At 38.1% G+C, this 16,746-nt stretch overlaps 1 protein-coding gene across 1 annotated transcript in view; it reads left to right on the forward strand.

The window, feature by feature from the left end:
• RAPGEF5 (Rap guanine nucleotide exchange factor 5) overlaps window positions 1-16,746 on the forward strand; it is a 242,022-nt gene that overhangs the window by 175,487 nt on the left and 49,789 nt on the right. The window contains exon 12 of the mRNA XM_025380367.1: window positions 16,200-16,278. Within this exon, the coding sequence (XP_025236152.1) occupies window positions 16,200-16,278 (79 nt within the window). The remainder of the gene's footprint in view (window positions 1-16,199; window positions 16,279-16,746) is intronic.

Here is a 16,746-nt window from a genome sequence, read left to right on the forward strand (position 1 = left end):
TAATAGTCCTTGCTTTTATTGTTACATAGATAAGATATTGGCTTACATCTGTATAATCTCTTTGACATAGGATGAAGGCTGCATTTGAAACATAAATCCTCAATATAACTTGTTTTTCCTCATAAAAATAAATTTGAGATAGATAACACCTTGTTTAATATTCTCTTGATATCCTGTCTCCCTAATAGGTACCCTTTAAGGAACAAGGCTACATATATTACTTTTCTATTTCTTCGCAAAAATAATTTCTACAGGATCATTTCCCAGTTCGGTTAGTGCTAACTGGGGTTTTATTTCTTTTGAAAGGAAATTTCTGTTCTAAAACCTTTAAAAACACGTAAATTGCCATATTTTCTCAGTAAGTTTTGTGTCTCTGGGCATATTTAATATTGCACTTTAGTAGAAACGCATGTGGTTTTGTTAGTGTCTGGCTGTATTTCCAGGAACCTGTTTAAATGTGTGATTTAGGTGGGGGCATTTCTGGAGCAGCAAATTGAAGGGAACAAGAGATACTGAAATTCATGAAGACAAGATATTGTGTCAGTTGTGGGTTTGACAACCTAGTAATTTTAGCAAAATGATAGTTTCACTCTAACATCGGCAGCTGAAATTACTTGAAACTGTGTTTAAGACAATGTCAACGGTTGAAAAACCTCTGTCTCCTTCTTTCTCTTTCTGTGTTTCTCTCTCTCGGAGATCTTGTGTCATGTCCCCAGACGGTTGTTGGATTTAAAGTGAGATAATCAGATGTCCTTGTCTGAATTTTAAAATGTTTATGACATCTTCCTCAAGTAAAATTTAGCATTCTATCAGGAAATGGGGGAACAAAATGTTTTTTTGTGTAAGAGTGTGTACTTCAGATAGTCGTATAAAGTGTGAGGAAGGAGTATTAGTGGATAGCAATTTGTTGATTACAATCACTGCATGTTAATCTCTCACAGCATGTTTCAATCAATTATTGCTTCATTGAAAGGGTATAATGTCATAGAATTGCTCTAACTGACAAGCCCATATCTAAAAGAGATATTCTTTGTGTGGGAGAATGTTTGCCTTTAACCTACCTATAATTGAGCTTCTCTTCATTTTTCCTATCAGCCTTTTGGCACTATAACCTTCCCCTCCCATTTCCCATTATCCTCATTTTCTGCCTCAGGCTTTCTTACTCTACGATTGAAACCTTTTCTTTCATTCAGTTTGCAGCTTTTTTGCCTTGTACTTAAGGCTGCTACTTGGCTGGCAGTCCTTCCCTTGAATCTCGAAAACAAATATGAAATTAGAACTGTTAAATATGGGTGAACAGAAACGTGGAAAACTAAACAATACCAACAAAAATCCCAGAACATCTTGTCATAATCTACATAGTGACAGAAAATAATTTTCAGAACAATTCTCTAGCCTTTTCTACTTCAGACTTGCCATTCTTGTCTAGCATTTAGGATATTTGGTGAATCTTCTAACTTTGAAATATTGTAATCCTTTAAATGAGCTTCATTTAGTGGGAACATGAAAAGTACAATTTAAAATTCTCCATCGCATACCTGGCTGGATATTGCCACCTAAATTCTCAGTCTAAAAATGAATATAGTTTTGGATGAATGGGTATATGTAAGCTTCTGCTATTTTTTTTCTTGTTCTATCCCTTTCAATATTCTTCACCTGTTATGAAGAAGAATTTATGTAGTACTGACAGCAAAGGAGCTTTTTCCCCCTAAGTTTTCTCTAAGTTTTCTTTGAGTCTTGCTTGATAATCACATATTTTCTTTTGTGTAGCAGCTTACAGATCTTAAATCTACTGTCATGTCTTGTGTTTTGTTAAGAAAAAAAGAACAAAATAATCTTTTCATCCTAATTTTGGATCTACTTCTCAGAGTTGGATATTTAAAATGTGACCTTTGAAGTCTTGATTCAGTTTGATCTGTGTTTGAAGGCATTGCAAGCCATTTTCATTTACTGATGGCTTCTGTAGAACAATTTTAGTTAACCCATGTTCTGCCAATGCTGATTGGCATAGTGTGCATATCTCAGAATTATTATGACAATTTGCACTGTTTGATAGTCTCCCAGGGCAGATGTTTGTTCTTCCAAACAAACCAACAAACAAACATCCAAGGCAATGTGTCTTCGTCAGCACGTTCTAAAAGTCCACAGTAGTGAGATCAGGATGAATTAACAATACTTAACACTCCTTGAATGTACCTTTCCTACTTCTGATAATTGAGAAAATTGAGAACTAGATCATTTGTGTATCATGTACTTGAGCTTCTGAAAATTTTCAGTGTATATGTGTTATTTGTGAGTAGTCACAGCTTTATATAACAGAAAAGCTCTAGTGATGATTTAAACATGGTATAAATGTATTTCTGTCTCATGTGAAAATAAGTATGGAGAAATACAGTCCACAGCTGATAAGGCCACTCTAATGTCAGTCAGTCTTGAGATTCCTTATCTGAACTTGATTTCCTGGGCCCTGATGGACACTAGCATAACTGTCCAGGCAGCAGGATGAAGAAAGTCATGAAGAGCACACTTGTCCATCACACATGGCTTCTGCTTTTACCTCATGGACCAAAACTTAGTCTTGTGGCCACATCTAGCTGCAAGTGAAGCTGGCAAATATATTGTATATTGTTTTGTTCCGTCTTTAAAATATCAGGAGAGCAAAATGCCCAGGAAAAAAAAATCAAAGTTTGATTCCCAAAGAAGGGGCAAATGACATGTAATTTTGTAAATGGAAGCTTCTGTTAGTTTGTTTTGATACTGTAGACCCAATGCCATAATTATATATTTGTTTCTTCAAAGAAATATGGACATACTATGGTTTAATGCATTGTATAATTGTCACGGGAAAGGGGTCCTGATATCTCACACAAGAAGTAATTCAAGGCAAAGCCATAAAGTGAAAGCAAGTTTATTAGAGAAGTAAAGAAACCAAAGAATGGCTACTCCATAGGCAGAGCAGCAGCTTGAGCTACTGGACTGAGGATACTTATAGTTATTTCTTGATTATATGATAAACAAGGGGTGGGTTATTCATGAGTTTTTCTGGGACTCAAGGTTCCTCCCCTTTTTAGAACATATACGGTAACTTCCTGATTGTTGCCATGGCATTTGTAAATTGTCATAGTGCTGGTGGGAGTGTCTTTTAGCATGCGATTATATTACAATTAGCATATGATGAGCAGTGAGAACGACTAGAGGTTACTTTTGTCACTATCTTGGTTTTGGTGGGATTTGGCTGGCTTGTTTACCACATGTTGTTTTATCAGCAAGATCTTTGTGACCTGTACCTTGTACAGACCTCCTATCTCACCCTGTGATTTAGGATGCCTTAACCTTCTGAGAATGCAGCCCAGTAGGTATCAGCCTTATTTTACCCAGCTCCTATTCAAGATGGAGTCACTCTGGCTCAAATGCCTCTGACATAGTCTTTTTTTTAAAAGCCTGTAAAGTGGTTTGGATTATCTCTTATATCCTCCTCAAGAAGTGAATATTTAGAATAATCTTATATATGCTTAGCATGCAAGGTTTAGTTAGCTTTAAGTACTTTTCTCATGTCTGATTTGAGCTATTGATTTCATGTTTGAGAATTATACGTCATTCACTCTCAAATTCTTCCTAGTCATTGTTAGAAACATTTTTCATATAAGAAATTAAATATGAACTAAGAAATATTCCATATATTATGGCTTGGAAGTTAAACAATGGCACAAATTAAATTTGTGTTTATAAGAGTAGATTTTAATATCTAATTATATATAATATTCTATTATTGTGACATAATAAATACATACTTGGTCTCTACCACTGGTACGGAGCTCTTAAAACTATGGAATTTCGTGGGTGATAGAGGTGATAGGAGCATCTTTTGTTTTAGTGTTTGGTTTTAATCCCTTATTCCTAACACAAGAGTTTCTAAGACCTTTGGAATCTCTAGAGTGATAGGAGAATCTTTTTGTTTGCTAATATGATGACTGGTGGCTGGGGTCCCTAGGTAGCTTCAGGATGAGAGCTGGTTGCCAGAAAGACAAGGCATGACTAGAGAGATGGAACTTTTGGTCCCAACCCTCAACCTCTGGGGAGGGGAGGGAGATGGAGATTGACTTAATCGCCAGTAGTCCATGATTTAATCAATCATGCCTACCTAATGAAGCTTCTGTAAAAACTCTAAACAATGCAATTCAGAGAGCTCCCAGGTCGGTGAACATATCCATGTGCCATAAAGATAGTGCACCCAAACCCCACAGAAACAGAGGCTTCTGTGCTCAGGACTGTTTTAGAACTCATGTTGTGTAACTATTTTTCACCTGACCATTCATCTTCATCTCCTTTATAAGAAAACAGTAAGTGTAAGTAATGTTTCCCTGAGTTTAGTGAGCCCTTAACAGGCAATTATCAGACCACAGAGGGTGGGTGTGAGAACCCTGATATACAACCCATTGGTCAGAAGTACAGGTGACAACCTGAGATTTGTGATTGGCATCTAAAGTGGGATGCAGTCTTGTGGGATTGAGCCCCTAGTCTGTGAGGTCTGTGCTATCTCCAGGTAGTGTCAGAACTGAATTAGAGGAAACTTAGTTGATGTGTTGAGTAGAAAGATGTTTTTTTCAGTATAATCTTTCACATAGAGAATTTATCTAGAAAGGAGGGAAGAATTTTATGATTTGGCCTTTTGCAAACAATTTTTTTTTAGTTTTGGCCTTTATATTTTGATTTTTTAAAATATAAATATCTATAATTGGCCAATCTTAAAAGCATTGTGAATTTGTAGACCATTTCAATCCTTCCATGTGATTGTCAGTTCTACCTTTTGAAAAGCAAATTGGCTGATCTCATATCTATTTGCTATGGCCAGGTGTCCACTAAAAAATAAAAAATAAAGTAAAATTTGAGTAGGAATAAAGGAACTCTAGCATGCTGGCACTTAGAAAACAACTTTATAGGGGCATCTTTGGTGATTTAAGATCAATAAAAGACCACCTTCTTGTGTCTATGACTCTACTCCCCCTTCCAAACCTGGAGATTCTGTTACTTTCCTGCATTTTCTTTTCCCATAAACCAGATAGGTTATTTGGGTCCACACTCTCAGGAGAGCATAGTGTCATGAAAGAACCAGGGCTGGGATTTAGGCCCTTCAGACATCATCTTGCTGAGGAGCCCTGGGTGGTTATTCACTTTACTCATCTCAGCCTCAGTGCTGTCATCTCAAAAAAGATAATGTGCAACCTACCTTCTAGGGTGGATATGACGGGCACAGGTCATGTAGGTAAAGCCCTTAGTGTTAACAGGTGTGGGATGTTGGGCGATGATTCGGCGATTATCATTAGTACTGGCACAAAAGGGTGGCTGCTGTGAGTATGTTTAACTAGCGAGGCCGCTATTTATTTTCCTCCCTTACTTTTTCTCTTTGCCCATTGAAGCCACTCTGGCTTCCTGGTGCATGGCCAGATAGATATGGTTCAAACAAATTTGGGGCTCCCTAGAAAATAAAGACAAAATAAAATTTGAATAGGAATAAAGGAACTTCAGCATCCTGGCACTTACGTGGAAGACAACTTGATAGGAACATCTTAGGTGACACAAGGCCAATGGCATGTGCTGGGTAGGGGTTGGGGTGTAGAGGACTGCCCAGACATTCACAGGAGTGCAATAGACACCAGCCTGGGGTGTGGAGGATGCCTTATGTGGTCATTTAATTATCTCACCAATCAGATTCCCAAGCCCTGTGAACAACTTTCCATTCTCCATGGCAGAGGGCACAGTGGTCATCCCTTAGTTACAGAAGTTCAGTAAATGGTTGCTGACCAAACCTTTCTCTGTGACCCAAAAACATGAGTCTTCCTTTCACCTGTGTGAGAAAGAAAACAGCTGTGTGTTATTGAAAAGAACACTAATGACAGCTCTGGAACCAGAACACAGAGACATGTCTGCCTCTGTTGTTTTATTTGTCCTAGCAATATTTTTAAATACAGGCAATACATTAAAGTAAATTTTCTTGTGCTGAAAATTGTCGGTATATGTAAGATCCTGTGCCAGATTATTTAGAAAGAGGCTTAATTGCCCAGGCGCAGTGGCTCACGCCTATAATCCCAGCACTTTGGGAGGCCAAGGTCAGTGGATCATTTGAGGTCAGGCAGTTGAGACCAGCCTGACCAACATGGTGAAACTCCACCTCTGCTAAAAAAAAGAAAAAAATTAGCCAGGCGTGGTAGTGGACTCCTGTAGTCCCAGCCGTTCAGGAGGCTGAGACAGGAGAATTGCCTGAACCCGGTAAGTGGAAGCTGCAGTGAGCCGAGATCACACCACTGTACTCCAGCCTGGGTGACATAGCAAGACTCTATCTCAAAAACAAACAAATAAGCCTTAATTGTGTTTACTTATGTTTACTTTAAATTAGTTTTGTAGAATATCTTCTTATCTTTAATATAATCTAGCTATTGTGCCAATCCTTAGTCTTAAAAGAGGCAGTTGACTATTCATTGCTAAACTTGGAAGAAAATAAGTCTGTTTAGAATTCCTAGAATTTCTATTAACCAGCTGATATGGTTTCGCTGTGTCCCCACCCCACCCAAATCTCATCTTGAATTGTATCTCCTATAATTCTCGCATGTCATGGGAGGGACCCGGTGGGAGGGAATTGAATCATGGGGCAAGTCTTTCCCCTGCAGTTCTCATGATAGTGAATAAGTCTCATGAGATCTGATGGTTTTATAAAGGGGAGTTCGCCTGCACACACTCCTTTGCCTGCCACCATGTAAGACATGCCTTTGCTCTTCTTTTGTCCCCCACCATGATTGTGAGGCCTCCCGAGCCATGTGGAACTGTGAGTCCTTTAAACTTCTTTCCTTTATAGATTACCCAGTCTCTGGTATGTCTTTATTAGCAGCATGAGAACGTACTAATACATCAGAAAAAAAAAGTAAATAAAATGTTATTTTTCTGAAATATAATGCTAATATTAACATGTGTAATGATGATGTATTTCACGTTTTGAAAAAAGTTGGTAATACAGATCCTTTTGGTGCTTGAGAGGTAAAAACATTACACATGTCCTAAGTCGATTCAGCTATTAGAATGACTATTAATTTGCTTATAATAACCATGTCTCAGGCTTCTAATTAGGATATTATCTTTAAATTAATTTTTCTTTGTTTCCTGAAAATTAAGAATGCTGAATTGACAAACACTTAGAAATACAGCTTGTATGTTTAGAACACGTGTGTGATGTTAATCAGACAACCATGCAGCAACTCTGAGAGGTCAGTTATGTTGGACTGAGTGAATCTTAGAGCCGGATATTAATTTTTGTTGGTAGATGCTGGCAGATTGGTACTGAAGGCTTCTTGCCCACGACAATTCCCACATTATAATCTATACAGTTAAATGAAACGATAATTGTATTGATTATTGAGAAATTTTTCATCCCAGCTCCTTGTGAGAGCAACTGCTCTTTCTAAACAATGAGCTCTACAACTTTAAGAGGAGTATTTGCGGGGGAAAAAAACCAAAACGGTGTGATATATGGTCTGAGCACTGATTATCAGAATATCCTTAGCTCCTTTTAACTAGAGTATGGCCCCACCCTTGACCAAGGGGCATCTCTCCAAGGTCATCAAACCAGGGACTGTCCACATAATAAATCCAGTGCTCTTTGAGTCCTGAGCCCGATAAAGCCTCTTCAAGCAGCATTTAACACTCTTATTTCCAATCCTTTTCTTTCTTGTTGGTTTATTACATTTGTGTCTCTTGTTTGTTTGTTTACAGAAAGGAGGCTATTGAATGTACCTTCATTTCTCTTTATTCTGTTTCTCTCCTCCTTTTCTTTCCCCTTCCTTAACTCGTCTTTCCCTTACCATCACCTAAACGTCAATATCCCACTCCCTTAGACTGCTGCTTCTTTTTCTGAGAAATCGTGTTGGCCATAGCCATCCTCTTTAGGTACTGGCTCCCACAATCATAACTGTAACCCTCTTTGGCAAGCTCTGGTCTTTGATATTTTTTCCTAGTAGCTTTCCTTAGAGTAACCTGGGGAACCCAAGCTCAGCAAGTTTAAAAGCAAACTCACCTCCCTCCCCTTATCCTTCCCTTATCCAGTCTGACTTCCCTGATGAAGCAAGCTTAACTCACATCTCTCTTGTCACTTCTGGTCTTGAAAACCTCCCTTCACTTCCCTTTTCCTGTGGAATAAGCCCCAGGCTCCTTAGTTTAGCATTCAAAGATCCTTCAGGAATTGCCTCCAACCTACTTCTCTAGCTTTACTTTTCAATTATACTATGTGATCTCTTCTATTACTACTATACAACTATGCTGTAGACCAAACTTACCAACTTGCATGTCCACAGGCAGTGAGAGTGAGTGAGTGAAGCCTGCCAGAACAGAAGGGTGATGAACTGGAGACTGCCTCCTGCATAAAGTGGGCAAGTTGGCTCTAAACATGGTTGCCATAGGAGATGTGGCCCTGGTGTTGCCAGATCTTCTGACTTTTAAATTTTGTCAACTCCCAGAAAGCATCTCTAGGGACTAAACAAGACCTGCAAGTCACAAGACCACAGGTTTGTGACTCAGCCACAGACCCACCCACATCCATTGCTTTGCTCCCATTTGCTTCTCCTTTTCCTCCTCCAATTCTTCTTGGAAATTCATAGTTCTCAATACTCAGTTTTTGTTGGTGGATTGGTAGCACTTGGAGAATTGGGATAAGGTTGAAATAATTTTATTTTATAAAAATAAAGAATAGGTAGTATTTATGTAGAGTGCCTAGGGTATACTAGGCTCTCTGCCAGTTGCTTTAGATATACTATCTTATTTAATCTTCACTATAACTCTGCTAGGTATAGATATGATGGCCACTTTACAGGTGACTTAACTAAAGCCTAGAGAGATTAAGGACTATGCCTTAGGCTACCCCGTTAGATTTCGAGCTCTCTGATTCTATGGTATTCCTTACACTGTTTTCTGAGCTTCCCCCACATACTTGGCAGACACATGCATGTGCCATGAATGGGCTGCAATTGTACCTATACACTGAGAGCAGCTGATTGGGGATATAACAACAGGAGCTATGAGGCTGCTCACTGCTCTTAGCCCCAGGGTGACCTGCACCCTTTCTCTGAGGGCTGCAGCCTGGAGAAGGCAGACAAGCCCCCTGTTTATTACTCTGTGCTCCTCCTAGTAACATTTTTAAAAGGCAGTGAATAGAATTAAGTGTAGCTAAGAACAGAATACCTGTTGCATTCAAATCATTCTTTCTTGAAGAAGGAATGATAAGATTCTAAAACTGAATTTTACAAGTTAAAATAAAAACATTTGATTATTTGAAGAGTGTCCCCAAGCACTGTCTGTAGTAAGTTCCTGTCATTTAAAGGGGTGACTTTTAAGATTTGATGTATAAACAGCATTAAATAAGTAAGCTTTTTTTTTTTTTTTTTTCTGCCACAAATACCTAAAAATAAAGCTAGATCTCAAGATTTGGTTATGTTAGAATGGCCAAACAAAACGCTATGGTGAGACTGTAAGAATTGGCAGGAATGAAGTGAATTTAGGAGCTGTAGTAAAAAGCTGTGTTTGAGGTCATTAATATCACTTTCAGAAATGTAAGATACACAGGGAAAGAAGCATTGCTTTTAATGGCATAGCACTTTAATCTATTATTCCAACATGAACATGAAAAAAAATTTATTTGTGCTTAATCAAATTACATGGTACATTTTGGCACTGCTTCTCAAAAAATAATGGCAAGTTGTAACATTTCAGGACCAGAAATGGGCCCTTTGATGTTCAAAGCTTTTCTCTTGGCTTCTTGAAATGAAGGTTAAGTAGAATATGTTTTGGAGTGCCTTAAATTGCATTGCATCTGAGGCAGAAATACAGGTGAAACAAAACTGCTAACAGTACTTCAGGAAATATGAGTTAATACAGAAATGTTGACTATTCACATCACTATACTTGGATTAAATGGCTACTCTAGGCAGTTTCCTGTCCAAATTCTTTTAATTTGCTTTCTTGGTATTTCACTTTAACAGATGAGTGGTTTCATTATCGCAGTGCATTTTGCTTATGAGTGTTGAAAAAAATAACCAAGGTAGATTTCTATAATTTTTCCTACATAACGCTATACTTCTAGTGATTTTTAGACTTCAGGGTTTTGTTTTGTTTTTTTGTTTTTATGTTGCAAAGAAAGCATTAGACCTTTTGGTAACATTTGGATCTGTTTTTTTAAATTTGATTACATTTATATATAACAGAACTCCATGAAAATGGTCTGTACCAAACCTCTTACTAGTCTACCTTGTCATAACTCTAGGATGCTCTAGGGATACTTGTGTTTTGCAGAAATAAAATGGGAATTTTTAGAGCTTTGTATACTTAAAATGAGACTGAGAAAAATGTTTTAATTAGTACATACAAGAGAAATACATTCAAATAAAATTAAATAAAAATAGATAATTGTTTTTATATGACTTAAAAATTAAAATAGGCCAGACACGGTGGCTCATGCCTGTAATACCAGAACTTTGGGAACCCGGGTGGGCAGATCACCTGAGGTCAGGAGTTCAAGACACCAACCTGGCCAACATGGTGAAACCCCCATCTCTACTAAAAATACAAAAATTAGCCAGGTATGGTGGTGTGTGCCTGTAATCCCAGTTGCTCCAGAGGCTGAGGCAGGAGAATAGCTTGAACCCAAGAGGCGGAAGTAGCTGTGAGCCAAGATCATGCCACTGCACTCCAGCCTGGGTGACAGAGTGAGACTCCATTTCAAAAAACCCCCCCAAAAAGTTAAAATAGTAGCAGATGATAGGGAAAAGTCCTATATGACATCAGTATAGCTAATTACATGCATGGATTTCAGAACCATTTCTATATATTTTTTATTTCAAGTTTTATAATAGTTAAAATTGTAGAAGTATTTACCTTCCAATTTCAGTGATGATCAAGATGTTACTTTTTTACTTGCAAGGATGTTTCTTGTATTCAAAAAGCTACTACAAAAGTATTATTTTATTTTGGAGTGGGGAGGATAGTCCCAAAAATTTAGTGATAAGCCAAGAATTTAGGATTAGATTTAGTAATTGACTTAATGCGTAGAATATCAAAGAAAATGGCTGGCACCGCGGCTCACGTCTGTAATCCCAGCACTTTGGGAGGCTGAGGCAGGCGGATCAGAAGTTCGAGACCAGCCTGGCCAATATGGTGAAACCCCCATCTCTACTAAAAATACAAAAATTAGCCGGGCATTGTAGTGCACACCTGTAGTCCCAACTACTCAGGAAGCTGAGGCCGGAGAATCGCTTGAACCTGGGAGGTGGAGGTTGCAGTGAGCTGAGATCGCACCACTGCACTCCAGCCTAGACAACAAGAGCGAAATTCCATCTCAAAAAATATATATATATATATCTATCTCAAAGAAAAAGTTTTTGCATATTAATATATGCATATTAATATGCCTAGGTATTCACAAAATTAGAAATCAAAATGAATACCTTTTTTATTCAGAATGTTAGTATGTATGGCAACTATGAATTTGTTTAAATGAAAGATACTTTTATGTATACAAACATGCTTTTCTGCCTGCTGTCTTAAATTATTATTAAGTACTATGTAGTGTAATAGATAATTATAGTGTTTTAATTTGGATGCCAGTGGATTTGCTAGTCTTTCTAAATGGCTATTGTCAGCTAATAGTCTTCAGGGGATCATTCATATAACCATCATGGTTCTAAAAATATCTCTAAATACCAATGGGACAGCCTCTTTTTTGGAAGCATGGCTATTATAAAATGCACTTTTATTTGAAGTGCATCATTTTGATTATAGTATTTTAATTCGTGCCACTCAATTACTTTCAGAATCTGTAGAGCAAAGAAAAAAAAACATGAATGCTGGAAAAGAATAAAAGAAAGCTCTTTATATAGAAAAATTTAGAACAATATGGCAGTTAGAGAGATATTTGAGTTAGGAGTATTGGGAATCTGTTCTATTCATTAGAATTTTTAACTATTTATTAGGACTTCAACTGGAGCTGTTTTTGTATAGCCTCATTGTTTTTATTTTAATTAATATTTCTATGACAGAGAGATAATTAGGTAAGTGCTGTTGAATTTTAAATATGATATTAGCTTAGGAGAAAATAGGCATTTCTGGGTCAAAGCCCTTTACAAAATATTGTCATATGTGAGCTGATTAATTGAATTGAATGCCAAATGGGTTTGCCACCATCCAACCAGACTCTGATAGTTCATTATCTAAGGTTGTTCTGGAATGGAATGACTGGTTATGTCAAAGTTAATGGTTTAATGGTGTTCTTTTTAATCTCAGCTACTAATGGAGTAACTCTTGATTAGAGAATAGTTCTAATCTCATTAAATGCAGCTAAGTGTAAGAACACCCCAAAGAGTCTGAACCTGTATGTCACATCCAGCATTGTAAATGCCAGCTCCCTCTCAATGCTGTTACCCAGTGGTTTCTGCATACTGGTGGCTCCTATCTACAAGAGCCATTGAAAACCCTAAACTAGATTCAAAGCTACTCTGTTGGCCAGGCTCAGTGCCTGTAATCCCAGCACTTTGGGAGGCCGAGGTGGGCGGATCATTTGAGACCAGGAGTTTGAGACCACCCCAGCCAATATGGTGAAACCTCATCTCTACTCAAACTACAAAAATTAGCTGGACATGGTGGTGCATGCCAGTAGTCCCAGCTACGTGGGAGGCTGAGGCACAAGAATCACTTGAACCTGGGAGGTGAAGTTTGCGGTGAGCCGGGATTGCACCACTGCACTCCAGCCTGGGTGACAGTCTCAAAAAAACAAAACAAAACAAAAAAAACTACTCTGTTGTCCTTGCTGCTTGTATCTAACATTGAGTGCACAAAAGAATCAGCTTAACTTTTTTTTTTTTTTTTTTTTTTTGAGACAAACTCTCTCTTTGTTGCCCAGGCTAAAGTGCGGTGGCATAATCTCGGCTCACTTGCAGCCTCTGCCACCTGGGTTCAAGCCATCCTCCTGTCTCAGCCTCCTGAGTGTCTGAGAAGATTCAGCTTTTTTTTTTTTTTCTGCTATTTTTTTTTTCAAAGAGTCGAAATCTGTTGCACAGGCTAGAGGGCAGTGGCATGATCTCGGCTCACTGCAACTTCCACCTCCTGAGTTCAAGCCAGCCTCCCACCTCAACCTCCTTAGTAACTGGGATTACGGGCGTGCACCACTACACCCAGCTATTTTTTTTTTTTAATAGTAGAGATGGGGTTTCACAATGTTGGCCAGGCTGGTCTCTAGCTGCTGGCCTCAAGTGATCTACTCACCTCAGCCTCTCAAAGTGCTGGGATTACAGATGTGAGCCACCACACCTGGCCAGATTCAGCTTAATTTCTAATCAGACAGGAAAGGTTGAGGATTTCCATCAATCACATTTAACACAGAGAAATGTTGTAATTTGTAAACATTACTCTTCAACAGAATCCCAGAGGGATAGTTTTCAAATTGTATTTCCAAAATATCCTTGGTTGCCAGCTAATATGCAAGTGATCAATTTTAATTAAAACTGATTTTTTTTTTTTTTTCTTTTTTTGAGACGGAGTTTCGCTCTGTCGCCCAGGCTGGAGGGCAGTGGCCGGATCTCAGCTCACTGCAAGCTCCACCTCCCCAGTTTACACCATTCTCCTGCCTCAGCCTCCTGAGTAGCTGGGACTACAGGCGCCTGCCACCTCGCCCGGCTAGTTTTTTGTATTTTTTAGTACAGACTGGGTTTCGCCGTGTTAGCCAGGATGGTCTCGATCTCCTGACCTCGTGATCCACCCGTCTCGGCCTCCCAAAGTGCTGGGATTACAGGCTTGAGCCACCGCGCCCAGCCACTTGAAACTGTTTTTAAAAACTGTAATGAAAGGCACACATTATATATTCCAAATTTCTCTTTAGGATGACCAGTGATTAACTTGAGCTGCCAGGTTAACTTGTTTGGAGACAAGTAAAGTAAACCTTCCCGTGCCTTGTTCATATATTTGAAATGTCCATAAACAGAGACTCTAGTAGGGGGCCCCTGGCTCTTCTGCGTACGCAGGCTGTGCATGTCCACTCATACATGTAACATTGTCGGATCAGGCACACTACCACAGCTTTTTTGTACTAGTTCTCATTTATGCCCAGCAAGGCCCAGGTATATCTGTTTAGGAATTTGCTTTTGCTGTAGAGTAAACAGTAAGTTAGACTAGTGATTGCTAACATATTGCAGTGTGATATAACAATGTAAGTTTAGACTTTTAAAAACATGTTTTAAATAAGAAAATTTGTCAAATTTATTATTTTGACAAGGAATACTATGACTTATAGATAAAATATCTTTCAGATAAATTCCATTAATACTCTTCATTAACACCTTTGGTTCATTTTAATTATGGGCATCTTGCAATTAAAAAGCAAGCTTTTAAAAGAATTGCCATTTGCAACCACTTACCTATGTGGATTAGGATTACCTTGATATTCTGCCACCAAGCAGAAATAAGTTATGCCCTGCAGCTAATATAGAATTATAGATGTCATCCACAACCTCTTATATCAGAGTTTTGTGTTCATAAATATAACCTTGTTTTTCTGATTAACTTTTAAAGTAAATATTACTGGTTATTCCTAAAAATTCTGGAGATTTTCTTTCATCCAGTCTTCAATGTAGCGCTATAGGGCTCTATACTGGGCAATTATTTTTACTTACACATCATCATTATAAGGTGTAGATCTTGGAGAGCATAAGCGCTATTGAGTATATGTCTTAGTCAGCTTAAGCTGCTCTAACAAAATACTGTAGCCTGGGAGGCTTAAACAACAGACATTTATTTCTCACAGCCTAGAGACTGGGGAGTCCAAGATCAAGGTGCTGGCAGATTCAGTGTTTGGTGAGGACCTGCTTCCTGGTTCATAGACCACAGTCTTCCCATATCCTTGTGTGGTAGAGAGAGGAAAGGAGCTTTCTCAGGACTCTTATAAAGAGAGCAATGTTATTCATGAGGGCTCAACCCTCATGGCCTTATCCAATCCTAATTACCTCTCAAATACCCCCTCCTTATACATCACACTGGGGGTAAGGTTTCAACATATAAAGTGGCGGGGGTGGGAGTGTTGCAGAGGACATAAGCATTCAGTCCGTAACAACAGTACACAAGCTAATTACTCTAATAATTTATTACTGTTTTATATAACTAAAAATGTGATATCTGGAATGTAAAACATGAAGATTAAATCGTATAGTAAAATGAATTTTAAGTTAAGGAGACTAGATAAAGACTACTATGGCAAAAACTGCTTTGCCAAATCACTGCTTTTATTTGAAGTGCATCATTTTGATTATAGTATTTTAATTCATACCACTCAATTACTTTCAGAATCTGTACAGCAAAAAAACAAACAAAAAAACCATGAATGCTGGAAAACAATAATCTTTTGTACCATATTAGAAATTACATTGAAGGTCAGTGTTTGCCTCTTTAGCAATTCCATATTGTACACAAACTGAACTCTTCCAAGAACACTCAGAGCACAAAGATGATAACAATGTAACCTGGTTTGGTTGGTAGAAAAAAGAAATTAGGAAGAAGTATGTTGTGATACATTGTACCTGATCTCCAATTTTAACTGGACTCAGTTCTGTCTCTCTTCAAGACTGAGAAAATCACTCATCACTTTCCCAACTTCTTAAAGATGCATTTAAGAGATAAAGGTGAATGGCCTTGGAACCTGATATGTGTCTTCTGGGTTTTATTATTCATTGTTCTTGCCCTAGACTTAAGTAAATGGCTTTGGAAAAAATCTTAATTTATTAACACATGAGGGCTTTATTCCCTGTAGGACTTGAGTGTACACCTCAGAAATCTTGTAAAATTTATTTTTTAATGCACATTATTTATGCATTGGTTTTCTATATCATCTTTACCCACAAATATAAATGAGATTTCAGGAAAACAAGATGATAACAAAATTGTATGTTTAGAGAGATCTGCAACAAAAATATCTTATTGCTTGATGCATTTGATATAAGGAGTTTTTCATATCTTAATTTTAATAAATAATATCTTTCGTGGCAAAAATTCTCCTATTCTAATCCCTCCCACAGCCATCAAAATTTATATTTCTGTCATGCACATGGCTCTGGGGCATGGAAAGCAGCTGCTCTTCTTATCCACCTCTTTGCTTACTTGTATTTTTTTTTTTTTCTTTGCAGAGACCCTCCTGGATGACTTCCTTCTCACGTACACTGTCTTCATGACAACTGATGACTTGTGCCAGGCTCTGTTAAGGCAATATCCTTCATTATCTTCAGGCTGCTGTGACCACTTCCTCTCAGACAGATGTCCCACATTAGGAATTAACTGCCTTCCTTAATTTATTCAACCCCACAGTAGAGTGTGGATATGTTAAATATTAATGTAATGATATCCAAGGTAGAAGATGAAATGAGATAGACAGAGGAAACTGGAAATGTGAACGGCTGTTTTCACATTCTATGTTGTGGCTATATTATACTGTTTATATTACGTTTGCTTCATATCTGTGCCTTATGATTGCTTAGAAATCTGGAGGCAAAATTGGCCTGCTGGGTAAACCCCAGAGTCAAGAGACTGTGTGGAATGGCAAGATCATGGAATAAATGGACTTAAAGGAGAATCAGTTAGTTAAGTGTCAGACCACTTGTGAAGGAAAATGCACATATGTGATATCATGTTCCTGGCAAGTGTCTCAGGGAGACAGGCCATTCCCCCACATGGGAG

The sequence above is a fragment of the Theropithecus gelada genome, chromosome 3, assembly GCF_003255815.1.
Source record: "Theropithecus gelada isolate Dixy chromosome 3, Tgel_1.0, whole genome shotgun sequence".
Lineage (NCBI taxonomy): Eukaryota > Metazoa > Chordata > Mammalia > Primates > Cercopithecidae > Theropithecus > Theropithecus gelada.